The 14,914-nt window shown below is 26.9% G+C and overlaps 1 protein-coding gene across 2 annotated transcripts in view; it reads left to right on the forward strand.

The window, feature by feature from the left end:
- Positions 1–63: 63 nt before the first annotated feature.
- Positions 64–14,914, forward strand: part of LOC107447371 (dual specificity protein phosphatase CDC14AB) — a 43,445-nt gene continuing 28,594 nt past the window's right edge. The window contains exons 1-8 of one of the 2 annotated variants that reach the window (XM_016062265.3): positions 64–389; positions 6,499–6,595; positions 9,092–9,167; positions 9,251–9,343; positions 10,065–10,144; positions 11,281–11,347; positions 12,247–12,309; positions 13,822–13,909. In XM_016062265.3, coding sequence (XP_015917751.1) covers positions 341–389; positions 6,499–6,595; positions 9,092–9,167; positions 9,251–9,343; positions 10,065–10,144; positions 11,281–11,347; positions 12,247–12,309; positions 13,822–13,909 — 613 coding nt within the window. In that variant the 5' untranslated portion in view covers positions 64–340. The remainder of the gene's footprint in view (positions 390–6,498; positions 6,596–9,091; positions 9,168–9,250; positions 9,344–10,064; positions 10,145–11,280; positions 11,348–12,246; positions 12,310–13,821; positions 13,910–14,914) is intronic. The other variant, XM_043040575.2, reaches the window with a different exon arrangement.

Genomic DNA, 14,914 nt, shown 5'->3' on the forward strand with positions numbered 1-14,914 from the left:
AACTCATTGCTACTTATATTTGGCAACATTGCAAAGAACAGGAAAACTACTACTCAACACTTTTTAATTTATAAACAAAAATTTAAAATGAAGACGTTGGGAGCTGTCATTTATAATCATTAAAATCTTAATTATCTATTCATTCATTTTTAAAATTTATGTTTTGAAACTATCCACATAAAACCATGTAGTTTATTTTAACCGCTCTAAATTAATTACTTTCTTGATCTCTGCTGATGATCTAAATTGTTATTTAATCGTTAGGATTTTAAAAATTTTAGTTTTTTCACCAAATGTCAACAAATCACTTGCAATATAAACACTCCAGATAAATTTTAAAATGGAAGAACTTGCTGATATCTCTGTTCATGTTGCAGAATACATTAAAGGTATTTTATTCGTAAAAATGGCACAAAACATAAGTGCAGATTTTCTGTATAACCGTTATATTTGATTGCGCTTCCCATCTGAATTAATATTGTTTACTATTTGCATATATAAGCTGCATTTTTAAAAATACTGTTTTCTTTTAATGTAATTATACAATGGGATATGAATAGTAATAAAAGCTTGCTGTTCCTCTACAGGGTCTGTCCAGGCCGAATTTACTACCGTTTAGTGGTACCTTCACAAATTCAATTTTAGGAAAAACGGTAGTTTCACAAATTCAACTTTGAGACACAAAATACTTTTTCTTAAAATTTTATTTTTGTATCCTTAAGAAACGATAAATCTAAATTTTTACTATGTTTTTGTGTTGATTTGTTAATATAATTTTTAATTTTTCACCAATTATGTCTAAATTTTCACAAAATCGGCACCTCTCAGAAAATCTTAGACAGACCCCTGCTCTATTTTTTCTGAGCTTTTATTTTTTCTCCCATAGGGTATTTAAAACGTTTGATTTATAAACAGATTCGTAATTAATATGAATTGGTCTGATTTGTTTTTAAATTATATTGCTTCTTAAATATCAGTGTTTTTATTATTATAAAAGAGAAATTTTTTCTACTAAGTTTCATGCTATTTGAAACATAAAATATTTCACTTTTGAAATTTATATATAAATATTTATTGATTAAAGTTGAACGGATAGAAATATTTTTGTTCGTGATCTGCGACAGAATAATCTCCAAGTCTTGGCAACTTTTGAGAAGCTGTCTGCGAAAAACTAAAAAAAAGATCATGTAAGGGGACCAACTCTGAGGGTATACCTCATTGTCATCCCTAGGCAAACCTCTTCATGTTTTTTTTTTATTTTTAGATATGTAAATATAAAATTCATTTGGCAATTGAAGTTGGTGCGACAGATGACGATGCCAAAATATCCCAAAACGGATTGTTTAAAATTTTAGATGCTCATGTTAATTAAGTGTGCAAAAAAAGAAGTTGGTGTAATAAATATACATTTATCCGGAAAATGCATTTAAGTAATTTATTTCAAGTAATAATTTTTCTGTGATTTAAAGTATTTTTTAAAATTTAATCAAAAACGAAATAAAGAATTTTTTATACTTTTATTATTATATTTTTAAATTAAAAAATTGGCAAAATAAGTGTTTCATACTTACAGAGGAGAAGATGTTTTTGATCATAAAAATCTCAGCTTATAATAGATTAGTAAATGCATTTGTAAATGATCTAGATACTTGTCTGTTTTGAGAAGGAGATAGTGTAAAAATCTGAAAACTAAATCCTAGTTTTAATTTTCAACTTATAACTAACTTTCTAAAGAGATATTTCAGCTTTGATACCTTCGAAGATAATGCCTTTCTAAATTTAATGCCTTTCTAAATTTAGATTTTTTTTCCTTGTTTAAGTGTAAATGATGTGTTGTTGGAAACAGAAAATATTTTATTTTAGGAATCTAAATTAAAATTATTTATACTAAAATTCAAGGAAGTTCATTTTAATTAATTAATTGTGTTAGGAAAAGTTTATGTAATAAATAAGATTATATATTATATAAATGCTTTGTGATAATTTTTTTTAATTAAAAAATTTAAATTAGCATAAAAGTTTAAATAAAATCTGCGTAAAAGAATTGACTGTGTTTGATGATACAAAAACAATTTTTTCATCGTTATGAATTTATAAACAGTTTTGATGCATTAAAAATTTGTACTTTTTTATAAATTTTTTTTTAAGAATAATATTTTATGCTTATATCAGACTATTACATTTTCTTGTACACAGATTTTAAACTTATGTACTAAAATATTGCATTTATGAAATATATATTGAATTAAAAAATTAGCTATTAAAAGTTTTAAATTATCTTGAAAATGTTTACGCAAACATTAAAAAAAAATCAGCATTGGTTATTGGACCACAAAATATTAGATTATTCAAAAAGTAATTTTTGTTTCGATTATAAAAATGTAGGAGTATTTTCTTATGGTGAATAAATATTTTACTGGATTATTCATTGTCCATTCAGTCCAAAGCCATTTAGCATCTTTCTTTTGACAGTAGCATGATTCCACGCGTGAAATTTTTGTTCTTCAAATTTCAATTGTTTCAAAAAACTGAACCTAGAGATTTTTGACATCCTCATTTGAAGTAAAGGTTTCGCCCTTTAAAAAATGTTGTGGAAGCCGGGACATTCTTGCAGAATACTCATTTCTTGTCCTCAGTGATGATGCACTTCAAAAATGATCATTTTCTTAACAATTGAGAGGCAAACTATAATGGATATCTACATTTAGGCACAAATATCTGTCCTCAAGAACATGAGGTAACCTATGTGTTGAGCTTTGAGATAAAACTCAGTCTTTTCAAATAATCATGAACGACTGGATTTTATAAATTTAATCCCACTAGTTGATAATTGCTGTTTTGCATCAATTAATGCCTTTATTATATCTTCATCAGCCTCTAATGGCCTTCCAGAATGCAATTTATTTTCAACATCAAAATTTCCGGATCAAAATTTTGCAAACCAGTTTGGTCTTTTCTCAATACCTCTTCTCTGTATATATCGGATAATTTCTTTTTGGCTTGAGCAGCAGTTTCACTTTCTGTATTTGGAAGGGCGCCAACCAAAAGCTACTGGGCTATTCCACGGTAACTTACGTTACATTCACAGAAGTTTTATTGCACTGAGAACTTAGAAACAAACAAATAATACTAATGCACATATTGAAATAAAGTGATTTCTTAAAATTACAATCAAAACCAAAAGGAACCTAATTAAAATAATTAATATTTTTTATTTTAAACAGTGTAAAAACCTAAAATTAGTGTGGTAACTTACGTTACCGTAAAAGGAATTGCAAAAATTTGCAATATGCTTGAAGGCAAAATTCTGTTCTTATACAAATGTTAATTGATTAAGATTATATGTATCATTTTACTGACATGTTTAAATATTTCTTATGCCTAGATTTAAAATTTTATTTCAAAAGGTAAATTAAATATAATTTTTAAAATGGGTAACTTACGTTACAGTAACTTACGTTACGAAATTCACTTTGTATAAAACTTTTATTCCAAGAATGAACAAATGCAAATTAGGATATTTAAACAGTATAGTGCAAGGGAGAAAAAGTGTACATGAAGACATTTTTGATTTACACACTTGATTCACGCATTACTGTGCAAACTTATAATGTCCTCTGTTATTAACTAGTACAGGGAGCTCAATTCTTTTCACCATGTTTTCTTTCTGGCAGAATATTCCATCTCTTTTTTCTAGCTATTTCCAATAGATTCCCACTGCAGCCATTACATAGACTTTAAATTCTTGCTCTTCAACAGACATTACCACACCAGGATACAACATGTCCTCGTATCTAATCGTATACCAATCCCCAGATTTTATTTTGCATTCCTCATTTTGTTTCTCAACATCTTTCACTAAGAAACCCTTCTGGTATGCCTTCTTGTACTTTTAAGAGGTGGATCTGCTTAATGCTTTTAATCAGTGGAGCTTTTGAGAATAGACTGGAAAGATGTAACTTTTGCTGACGCTTCTTAATATCTTCTGGTGTGATTTCTACCACATTTATTTTTGTTAAATGCTCTTGTGTTGCTACCGCAAACTCAGAGGCATTGGTGACAATATGTTTTCTTCTCAATACGACATTTCTCACACTCCTTTCAATAGATCCACTTGTCCCATCAACAGGACCTTTGCCGTGTGACGTGGCAAAATAATTCCACATCAATTTTTTCCCATGATGAAGCTCTAGAACATGTAAGACCGAAACTTTATATCGATTCTTGAACGGGCTGCTTGGCCCATCTGGCCAGATGTAAGCATTTTTGATATCCAGTGGCAAATTTTCCGAAATGTAATCCATATATGGCACTACCGTTTCTTTAGTGTGATCTAAATCATTACTTATGAAGGCCATAGAATGATGCTTTCTGGAGTACCATGCTGATATGGTGAAAATACAGACTTGCTTCTTCGTCCAGTGAGCGGTCCAGCGCCTTGGTATTCACACGAATAATTTTCTTCGAAATCTATTTGAATGATTGAAGTGTCCTTATCGAATGATGATAACGTTGCAGCTTGGACTTGCCATCTGTTAGCAAGCGATTGTTCACGCTTGGTTTTAACATGGTTTCGAAACTGTGGCTTCATGTTCTTTATGTGTTCAGACAAATATTCTGAATTTCCTTCTTCTAAAATTTTTTTCAGTTGGCCAGCATCATCTTCCTTCCATACATAACAATTCAAATCATTTAGGTTTTCTTTTTGGGTTATTTTGTTTAGCGAATCTTCAAGTTGATGAGAACAAGTTTCATATTCTCTGGACCAGCACTCATCTGTTTTTTCTGAGCATAAAAATAAATATCTGAAGAATTTCGAAAGATGGAACATTATAGAATTTGCTGAAGGCTTCAGTAGCCAATCTGAAGTTTTCGTGATACTTACAAAGACAAACATTTCTTGGGAGTTTGATACTAAGCAAGACATGCTTTGGACGGAGATCAAAGAACTTAGTTTTTCCAATTTTGGATTCTGAATTTTTTCGATAAACATTTAGTGCATTTCTCGAACTGAATGAAGAAGATGCCGCGCTTGTACTTTCTTTTCACCACCATTAGCATTTCGAATTATAATCACATCCTTAACTCCTGGTGCTTGTCGAGAGATTTCGTCCAATTTCGAAAACATATTAATGCCAACACCCAATTAAATGAGTTAATGCAAATATTTTCAATAAAATTAATATCTTAAGGCAGTGTTTATTAATTTAAACTTTGGTATTGTAACTGGATACATCTTATTTAGTTTATATGCCAATTTTCAAGAGAAATAGACTCATTTCACATTGGTAACTTACATTACATGCATGTCAGTAACTTACGTTACACATATTGAATAGTGCACAAAACAATAAATAAGTAATATTTGAAAAGAAAACTATTGCTGCTTATTTTGTGTTAGCCTCTAAGGATGAAAAAATATTATTCTTACTTTTGTATCACTTGATCTTTTTTACACATAAAAACTTTTCCTAGTTTTTGGTAACTTACGTTACATGCAATAATGTTTATTTGAAATTTATATAATTAAGTGAATTTAACAACAAAAACTCATTTCTACACTGCACAATATTTCTATTAAGTGTAATAAACAATATTTTTTCTTTGGAACATTTTGAAATGAAAATAATGTTAATTTACTGATTTTCAAAATCTGCCCATGTTCTTCACCCAAATCAGAACAAGCAAATGCCAATGTTCAATGGGTTGCCAATACTAAAAAACTAAATTCTCAAAAAAAATTATGATAAATTATCAAACTTCAAACCTTTCTAATTCAGAAAACATCCAAAATAATAACATTATTCTTATTTGAATTTTCCAATGCTTTTCCCCCTTTTCATGGAATTGCCCTACTGTGTATAAACAATGAAACTTTTTCACAAGCAAGCCTTAGTATATCAGTTGTCAAAATATCAAATGATTATGCAGCTTAATGTAAAGTTGGCTAAGAAAAAATAAGTTAAGTCTTTTTTAAAGAAAAAAGAAATTACTTTCCAAACAATCCTATAGACTGCTTTTGATGATAGGATACTCTTGAAACTATTTTTTTTTCATCTTTATTAATTTATAAACAGTTTTGAAAAATATATAACAGTCCTTGAAAAATTTGTACTTAATTTTTATCAATTAAAAAAAAAATATTTTGTTCTTATATCAGACTGTAACATGTTCTTGTTCCCAGAATTTGATCTTAGGTATTATGATATGTATTGCATTTATAACCTATTTCTTTATTGAAAATTTAAAAAAAAAATGCAAAATTTGTGTGCAGCTATTGCTAAATGACATAAATTGGTTAATTAATGTAAATGGAATCTGAATAATATTTTTTCAAAATGCACTTAGAGCACCTTTGTGTCTTTTCTACGCTAGGTTATTTAATTTTATCTATAAATGAGAGATGCCATGTAAAAATAATTATACCCATATTCATTGTGATCACCAACATTAATGAAAATTTCTTACAGAACCTGTATTTATTTATATTTTTTTCAGATCGTTTGTATTTTGCAACTTTAAATACTCCTATCAAGCCCAGATCCACTTCTAATCTCCACTTCTTTTCAATTGATAATGAGTTGCAATATGATGGGTAATTATATTTACTTCTATTGAAAATAATACACAATATATAATACAAAATATACAATAATTTCTTTAGACCTTGTAAGAGTCGGGTCTTTAGCACCCAGAACTTCCAAATTTATGGGTCTTTTTTTTTCTCAATAAAAGCAGGTCCCTTTTTAAAATACAAATTTTCCATTTAAATATATGTTACATAACATCAAGTATTTTATTATTATGAAAAGAAATGCAATTAAATAATTTAATCAGTAATTTTTTAACAAGGAATTAAAAACAAAATTTTTACAATAATTGTCATTAAAAGATTAAAATCAAACAAACTTTTCAGATCACCTGATAGAAGAAAACAAGACACACTTGATTCTTTTTGATACGTATAAACATTATGCTGAGTAGATCATTAAGAATAAGCTTTTCTAAATGTAGGATAATACAAGTATCTCTAAAAATTAAATAATATGTACGTTACTTAAATGTAAAATAATTTATGAATGAGCAAATAACATTGTTAAAATACTGTAAAGCTTTAAAAAAAATTGCAAAGTTCTAAAATAAAATGAATTTGCATTTCAAATAATGTTTCAGAATTAAAACAATGTAGAGAAAGGACGGGAAAAAGAAGTCTCCAAGATTTCTACCTCTTTATCCATCTATTAATATGTGCATTTATAAGGTTTCTTCTATTGATAGTCTAAGGAAAGATTTTTTTTCTTCTGTTTAATATTGTATCTGACTATTTTTCGTGAGGAAGAATTCACTTCTACTCAGAGCATCATAACCTTTTTATTTTAGCCCCTCAACTGTTTTTTTTTTTTTTTTTTTTTTTTTTTTTTGCATATATGGTGCATTATAGCACATGCACAGAATCCTTGATATAAAACAAATTTGTCAATATGTAACTTTAGGCATGTTTTGATTTAAAAAGCAAAATAACCTTTTCTTCTTTTTGCAAATATTTAAACAAATAAAAATTTATGTGTCAAAAGGTAGAGTTTTTTTTTTTATAAATCTTATCAAATGATATAAATTTATAAATTGTTTAAGTTCAATATAGTTTGAAACAGGTTTGACCATGATGTGTCAGTAGTAAATGAAGTAAAGTATTCATTTTGAAGTAAATGAATAAATCTAAATTGATCACAGAAAAGTTGCTTAAAATACAGACGCACAAGCTGTTTTTTTCTTTCTTTTTTTTTCAAAAAATAGAAATAACATTTTTAAAAATTAGTTGTAGGTTTGATTCTACACACTTAAACATGTTCTAATTACTTAGGTTCCATTGTAAATCTGAGTGGTTTTTCTATTTTGTTTTTGGTGGTTATTGCTACTCATTTCTTTATAGTTTTAAAACTCTTAATATTTTTAATACGATTTTTGAAAATTTCAAAATAGTTACTTTTTAGCAGACTTTCTTTTAACCGTTTCATTGTTAATACGAGCCACTATTTGATCATGCTTTTTGCAGTTATTGTCGGGTTATCCTTGTGTTTTTTAAAATCTTGATTTTTTCAAAGCAATATTATTGAGGTTTGCAAATTTCAAATTGTGCATTTTAATAATTATTTTTGACTTGTTCAATTTGCACTAACTTCGTCACAAATCCAAGCTATTTTTTGGCAATTATTCTTTCGCGTTTCCACTGGGTTTTAAAAATCCAGGGCTATGGAGACAGACTGTGAACTTTTCTCTAACTTGGGAGAAAGAAAAAAAAATTTTAAAAATATAATTATGCAAAATATTGAAATTGTACTTAAAATCTTTTTAAGAAAAGAACTATTTATCTATATCTCACTAGCACATATATAAATGTTTTATAACAAAAAAAAAATTTGAATTAAATATTCATAACACAGGAACCTATTAAAAATGATACATTAAATAGCTTGGCAAATAGCTTAGAAACTTAGTTTAATAAATTAAGTTTCGTGTTTTATTAATTAAAGGATAATTTATTAATAATTCATATATTAATCTGAATTTTAAATAGTTTTCTGTATTCTTTTTCAATAGTTAAATCAGACATAGGCTCAAAAATGTTTAGTTATTATTAAGTTTGTGATTGTAAAAGTTTAAATAATTATTTATTCAAGCAATATTTTTCTCTACATTATTATAAATGTTTGTTTAAATGATTTTCTTGAAATGAATTTTTTTTCCTCTTTTAATCTAAACGATTTAAACTTAGCCAAATATATTAAAAATATTTAATAGAACTAAATATGTTTAAAAAAAAGGGTTTTATCTAATGAATTAGACATTTGAATCAAAAATTTATACTAAATCTGTAATATAATATATAAGAGCTGTATTTTCAACTGCAACTAGTTGCAACTACTCCTTAGGTTTTATATATGATTAGTATTAAGAAACTTTTAATATAAATTGCACCTGTTTAATTTGTGAAAAAATTCAATAAGTGATTATTTTAGAAGTTACTTTTGTATAATGATTTCTTATGAGCTCTTAGAAGGGGTTGATTTATAATTTTGGAAAACATTTTCAGTTTCTACTCGGATTTTGGACCGTTGAATCTCGCAAAACTTTACCGCTATTGTATGAAGCTGAATAAGAAATTAAAAGTAAGTTTTAGTTTTACATAATTTATTTTTTTGTAACATGAAAAGTTTTTTAAAATATCTTTTTTTTTTCTTTTTTCCCCAAGGCATATTCGTTGCTAAAGAAAAAGATTATTCATTACACTGTTGTAGATGCTAAGAAAAGAGTGAATTCAGCTTTCCTCATTGGGTCATATGCAGTAAGTTTGAAATAAAAAAGTCATATAACTTTTTTTCTTAATTTTTGGATCAAATTATCTTATTTGCATCATACTAGATTTTCTTAACAATTTGACTGACATTAAAAATTGCAAATATGTTGTATTAAAATAGCATACAAAATTTTGAAGCTTCATTTTTATGTCATATTTGCAAATTAAAGAACAGAAAAATGGCCATAAGAGATTACTGAAGATGCTCAAGTGTAGCTTTGAAACTTATATGCATTTTTAATGCAGCATCTTTGTGACTTTTAATGTTGTTTTTTTTAATACTTATTATCATCACAAAATTCTTATAATAATTAATCTATGGTTTGATGTTACTGAATACTTGTAAAGTTGTGTACTACTATATTTAGTTATTCCTGCTTACAAGCAGCAAACAAATGATTATATGATTTTTAACATTATTAAGGGCTTTATAATGCTTTGATTTAAGTTGTTGGTTTCTAAATTTTGTCTTAAAATTACAGAAAATAAATTTTTGACGAAAAAAATTATTGCAGCAATTTATAAAGTTTTATTATGAGTTGATTTTATGATTCTGTATTTTAAAGATTTGCTGGCTATTTTTTTTTCTTCCTTTTTTTTTCAAAAAAAAAAAAAAAAAAAGGTGGGAAAATAAGAATATTTCTTTTTTTTAGCTTTTGTTTAAAATTATTCATATTTGTATTTTAATACAATGTAATTTTTATCTCAGATAATTTACCTAAAAAAATCAGCTGTGGAAGCTTATCAGCCCCTTGTTGGAAACAATAGCCCTTTGTTCATTCCTTTTAGGTATGTTGTGTCATTTTTTAAGGAAAATTTTAACTTAAAGAAATTGGAAAATGAAACATCTTATTATAAAATTTTGTCTTCTTTGAATTTATAGTTTTTATTAGAGATGGATTTGTATAAATGTATCTGATATTTAGTGTTTTAGTATTTTATCTGAAATTTGCCCCAAATAATTTATTTTACCAAAGTATTCTTCTCAAAACGCTAATTCTACTTAAATATTTAAAAATTGCTGCTTTATGTCTATTTAAAGTGTACTAGTTATTAACAATCAAAATTGCAATATATTTGAGAAAATTCATATTTTTTTTTCGTTTGGCAATATTCTAGCTGATAAAAATTCATACAAATTAAAAGAAAATTTACTTATTGAAAAGATTTTTAAAAATATTTGTTTATCTGTGGTTTAAATCAATCACACTTGTTTACCAACCTTGCTTAAAAGTACCTAGCACTTTGAATGAGTACTTAATTAAATTGAGGAGTTTATTTGTTGTTATTCATCCTCCTAGTGTATGAAAGCCTAGACCAGGTCCAAAAGACCTTGTCGCCTGAAAACTTAAAAAAATCTTATCCTGGTCAACCAATAGCTGCCTCCAGGAGGCATCTAAACATATTAAAAGGTGAGCAGGACTAGCGGGATGAGAACAGGAGCAAGGAGAAAAATCTTTCCTCCATTCTGAAATTTCATGCCATTCAAGTGACCACTAGAAGTTTATTTAGTATCAATTGATTTTCAAAATATGACATTTTTAAAAAAAAGCCTAAAATTTTAGAAAGGAAACTTATTTGATTTTAATATATCACAAAAGGGAAACATTAAAAATGCTTGTATCGTTTATCAATTTCAAAGTAATTCCCATGAGTTCATAATAGTTTCCCCCAAATCAGACTAGAAGTACTAAGTTTTGAGTAGCAGTTTCTTTTGTTCTGGCTCAAAGTACGCAGATCAATCTATGGACTCAAACTCATTTCCAGATAAATAATTTTAAAATAAAATAAATAATTTTAAAATAGTGTGAGTCTGTCAGCTATCACAATTTTTTTTCTTCCATTTTTTATTTTACTAATTCTTATTGTGAGATTTCAGCTCTCAGATTAAGTTTCCTTTCGATTGTTTTCTTAATTTGTTGCAGAGATGCATCTTATGGCCAAAGCTCATATGATCTGACATTATCTGATTGTCTTCATGCTGTAAGCAAGGTATATGTATATTTTATTTATATAAATAAAATGTAGAAAACAAAGCTCAAGTTTTTTAACTGCATTCTTAATTTATGTTAATTTTTAAAGGCAAATATTTAAGATAAATTTTAACACCAATACGGAAAAAATCACCTAATACAACATTTGAAAAAAAGTTCTGTACTTATAATAATTTTTGAATTATGCGCTATTGTGTCGTGATGGCATAGTGGTTAAGGTACAGAACTTTCGAAGTACTGGTGATGTGGTGACTTAAAGCAAATCCAGCATCAGATCCATGGGTATAAACTTATCTAGGAAGTTAAGGCAGTAGGTGTGTAATGCTGACCACATTGCCATTATTATGTTGTTGATCACAAAATTGTGGAAGAACCTTAACTTCCTTGGTTCATAACTGTCTGTTAGGGCAATGTTTTTTCACTGTAACAGGCAGCAAAGTCTTCAATGAAAAATCACTGAGTGTTAGTAAGCACCTTTTATTTTTTAGGCAATGTCTAATTTCTTTTAAAAAAAATTAAAATAAAATAGGTGAATTGACTTGCTCTAGTGAAATGGTAAAGTAACTGTTTTTTATGTGCAATTTTGCTAAAATGTTTTTGTTTATAGCTTTGTCTAGTATGTTTTTAAATTTAATAGCTTTGTTCACTTTATTGAATTCATTTGTGTTTTTGATAACATAGTATAGTTACAAAGTCACTAGGGCTGTTTTTGTTCCTTTTTAAAACTTGATTGTTATTTTATCTAACACAGAAAAAAATTAAGATTCTACTATTATCTTATATCTTTATTTTAATGATAGGTTTTTTGACTGCTAAACATTTTTTTATTTATGTATTAAAAATATAAAATTTTTCAAAGATTTTTTATTTTTATTAATAATATTTTTTTAATATTAGGCTGTAGAAAACAATTTTTTGGATTTTGAGGGATTCGATGTTGATGAATATGAACATTATGAAGTAAGTTGAATGAAATAGCCATTCCTTTTTACTTTTGATTTATGCACAATTTCTTCTAAGAGTTTTAAGAAATATTTAAAGTATTGAAGGTTCTATTTAAGTTTTCAATGAAAATAAATAACCATGTTTTATTATATGAATCGAAATTTATTTCAATATTGTTTTCTTGCGAGTATTCTTTAAGCAAATAGTAAAATTTACCCTGGTTGTGACAAAAAATAGTTTATGTTTATTTTACATGAAGCTCTATAAATTCAAAAAGTACAACATTTCTTAAAGATTAATAATCTTTTGCGATAGGGCTGACAAGACCTAACAACATGACTGCTTTTTCTTATGTATTTAATATGTATGCAGCATTTATATATCTATCTATATATATATATATATGTGTGTGTGTGTGTGGTGACGGCATGAGTGGTCGTCTTAAATAAAGGACACTGTTCTTTAACAAAAACATATATTAAAGGCTAAATTTACATAAACATGGACGATTAACAATCACATAAATGGCAAAAAATAATAAATGATTAAGAGTTCGTCTTTGCGATCATAACTCCTCTTTGGAGTCCATATCCGTCTGTTTCGGTTCGTTATTCGAATTTCCCTAATGTCTTAGGGAAATTCCCATTGCTTCCTAGTCGTGCACAGGGATCAGCTTGCGGCTTACATTGACTGGTGGGACTTCTAGCTTAAGACGACTTCTAACTGACTGATTTGATAACTGAGATCAGGTTAGAGCTTTGTATACAGGAACTGGCACCACACACATATATGTATATATGACTCGTGCATTATATATATATANATATATATATATATAACAATACATATGGCATTTATGATGAACCTTTGATACTGACATTGAACAGAAAGTCTCTTGAAAAGCAAATGGAAGAAAACATATGATGGGATATGTAAATTTTTCTACCTTTAACATGTTAAATAATTTATGTTTATGGTGTAAACCTGACTATACTCATAGATTTTTTTGGAGTGGTTTTAAAAATGCTTCTTAATCTTAGACAAATTAGTAGGTATTCATTTCATTAAAATATTATCAACGAAAACATGTTTCAAGCCTTTGGTACGGAATAGGGTTTTTTTCTTCCAAATCTGACTGGAAAGTGGTTTTGTAGTTTTTTGCTAAGTCCTGAAAGCAAAGTATTAACTCTTTTCATTATTTATCTGTTAATTTATTTGCATGAACAAAAATTTTAATTAATCCAATTGAAAAAAATAATTACTTATCTTGGTATCTTGCATAATTTTAGATTTTAATGATTTTTTGCATTGTGTCAAAATTTAGTTTTCTTTATTACTTTTCAATATTTATTTTTTTGGGTTTCTTAAATAAAATAAGTTTTTTTAGATAAGATTCTAGTAGATTTTACTGTGCTTATGCAAATTATTGCTAAAAATTTTTGTTAAAATTAGTTTAAAGCCATAAAATATGCTAATGTAGATGTATTATATACCATTTACTTTCATTTTGTTAAATGATTGTTACAGAGAGTAGAAAATGGGGACTTGAATTGGATAGTTCCAAAGAAGTTTATTGCTTTTTGTGGCCCACACGCTAAAAATAAATATGAAAATGGTAAGTTTATACGAAGGCTTTGCATGAATATTGGTCCAAAACAACTTATCAAAAATTTAGCAAAATTTTTACAATCACTTAAATTATTTCTCTTTTTTGATTTATAACTAGTATGTGTCCAGCCTTTTTCAGCCGCCAGCCTGTTTTTGTATTATTTTATTTTGAAACTAATATTATTTAATAATAGATCTTCTAATACTGGTTAATTTATGTCTTGATGTTATATACAAATATAAATACTAAAAAATATTTTTTAACATTTCCTTCAAAATAAAATTTCTAATTAAAATAATAAAAAAATATTTATCACTCTTCAAATAAAGATGGAATAGACTGTTTTACATAAAAATTAAAAACTTTCTGCAAGCAATTTAATGACTCATATAATTAATTTCATTCCTTTTATTGCCACTTAATTTTGACGAAATTTGTTCGAAATCGCATCTTTTTTTAAAACATGTTTTAAGTTTAGCATTGTGCGATCTTCTTTTTTTTTAAGCATGGTTTGTAAGAGGGGGGGGGGGTATTTTTTCTACTGATTTGTGTCCTATATTATAAAGTTTATTAAGTAACTTATGTTATTTATTTTTAGGAAGAGTAATTTATTTGACCTTAGGATAATTAAGTTTGATTTGTTTTTATGTTTGAAATAATTCATAATTGATATATTATTTGTATTAAATTAATCTTTTAATGTTAATATCTATAACTGCAAGAAGAAAATTGTATTGAAATATAAAAAAGTTTTAATCTGTAATTAAAATAAAATAAAAGTTTGTTTTGCCTTTATTGTTGCTGAAAAAAATTAATAGTTGTCTTGAAATACTATTTAATGATATTAAGGTCTTATTAGATACTTTATGGAGGGAATTTATTATTGCAGAGTTATAGATTATTATTTTAAAAAGGTTTAGTTTCATTCATTTGCAAGACTTATTCTCAATTTTAAATTACACAAATATGATTTAAAATTTAATTTCTATTACAGTTTTTAATAGTAATAAT

The sequence above is a fragment of the Parasteatoda tepidariorum genome, chromosome 8 (assembly GCF_043381705.1).
Source record: "Parasteatoda tepidariorum isolate YZ-2023 chromosome 8, CAS_Ptep_4.0, whole genome shotgun sequence".
In the NCBI taxonomy this organism is placed as follows: Eukaryota; Metazoa; Arthropoda; class Arachnida; order Araneae; family Theridiidae; genus Parasteatoda; species Parasteatoda tepidariorum.